The sequence below is a fragment of the Carlito syrichta genome, unplaced genomic scaffold (genome assembly GCF_000164805.1).
Source record: "Carlito syrichta isolate Samal-C Ts95f unplaced genomic scaffold, Tarsius_syrichta-2.0.1 Scaffold142992, whole genome shotgun sequence".
Lineage (NCBI taxonomy): Eukaryota > Metazoa > Chordata > Mammalia > Primates > Tarsiidae > Carlito > Carlito syrichta.
The window spans coordinates 5,588-6,716 of NW_007087088.1; the positions used below are offsets into that span (position 1 = coordinate 5,588).

General features: G+C 55.9%; 1 protein-coding gene across 1 annotated transcript in view; it reads right to left on the reverse strand.

Moving 5' to 3' along the window:
• Positions 1–249: 249 nt before the first annotated feature.
• The window catches only part of LOC103251522 (adenosine deaminase 2-like), a gene marked incomplete at its 3' end in the record, with an annotated part of 5,630 nt that continues 4,750 nt past the window's right edge, over positions 250–1,129 (reverse strand). Inside the window, exon 3 of the mRNA XM_021708591.1 lies at positions 250–484. Within this exon, the coding sequence (XP_021564266.1) occupies positions 250–484 (235 nt within the window). The remainder of the gene's footprint in view (positions 485–1,129) is intronic.

Sequence of the window (1,129 nt, forward strand, 5' to 3'; positions counted from 1 at the left end):
ACTCAAAAAAAAAAAAGACAGCACACGCTATCAAAGCCGGAATACTGCCACCCTGTGGGCTGTCCCGTGAGCTGGAAGGTCAATCCCCAAGGCGTTTGTACACTGAATAAATATTTTTTTTATTTTTTGAGTTGGAGTCTCACTACGTCCCTCAGGCTGGAAGGCAAAGAGGGGGGAGGGGAGAGCAAGGGTAGGGTGGGGGAGACCAGAGCAGAGGAGGGGAAGGGGAGGGGAGGCAGGGGAGTGCACGGCAGGGAGGCCAGCTGGGCTCACCGGCTGCAGCATGGCTCTGATCTCCATGAAGAGCACGTTGTCCTCCCAGAACTCCTCCATGCTCCGGAAGACGTAGTCTCTGAACACTGGCGCGTAATGGACAAGGCCAGAGATGGTGAAGAAGATGATTTGAAACTTGGACCAGACTGCGTTTTGGGTCGGGTAAGTCACCTCGGGGTGCTGGGTCACCAGAGTGAAACTCCTCAGCAGGCTGTGGAGAGGGCAGGAGGTGGGAGGTGGCCTCAGGCCCCGCCTCCGGGCACCCATGGGCCTCCTGGGCTCCCACCCGGGGCCGGGGCCTGGGGGCAGGCTGGCTCCTCGGATGCCAACCCTGGAGACAACTCGGAGGGGACTCACGCCAGTCAGGCTGGGCCCGTCCCCCTGCCACGTGCTCAGCCGACCTGACCCCGTGGTCCTTATGTCCCAGACCAGGCTCTCTCTGGGGAGCGTTGCGGGTCGCAAGGTGGCCCCCTCCAAAGGGATGTGCTGCCCTATCCTCAGTGTGCCGACCCTTGGAGATGGAGCCTTTAAGGCGCTAATTAAGGTAAAATGGGTCCATAATGATACAGGGACCCACTAAGGTTCGTCCATGTTGCCACAGCCCCTAGAGAAGGGCATGGTGGGGATTGGAGAGTTCCTGCACATTCCTGAGAGACCCCTTGGCTTCTCTGTGTTCCCAGTAAGTAGCTTCAGGGATCCTTGACTTCCCTGCAGACAAGCCCAGTGAGGTAATCCCTATTTACTCTCTTTCTTTGAACTGTGTAGTACCAATGTAATCATAAGTAAGTCTTGTGATTTGCATAATTTTTTTTTTTTTTTTTTTTTGTTGGAGACTCACTCTGTCACCCAGACTGGA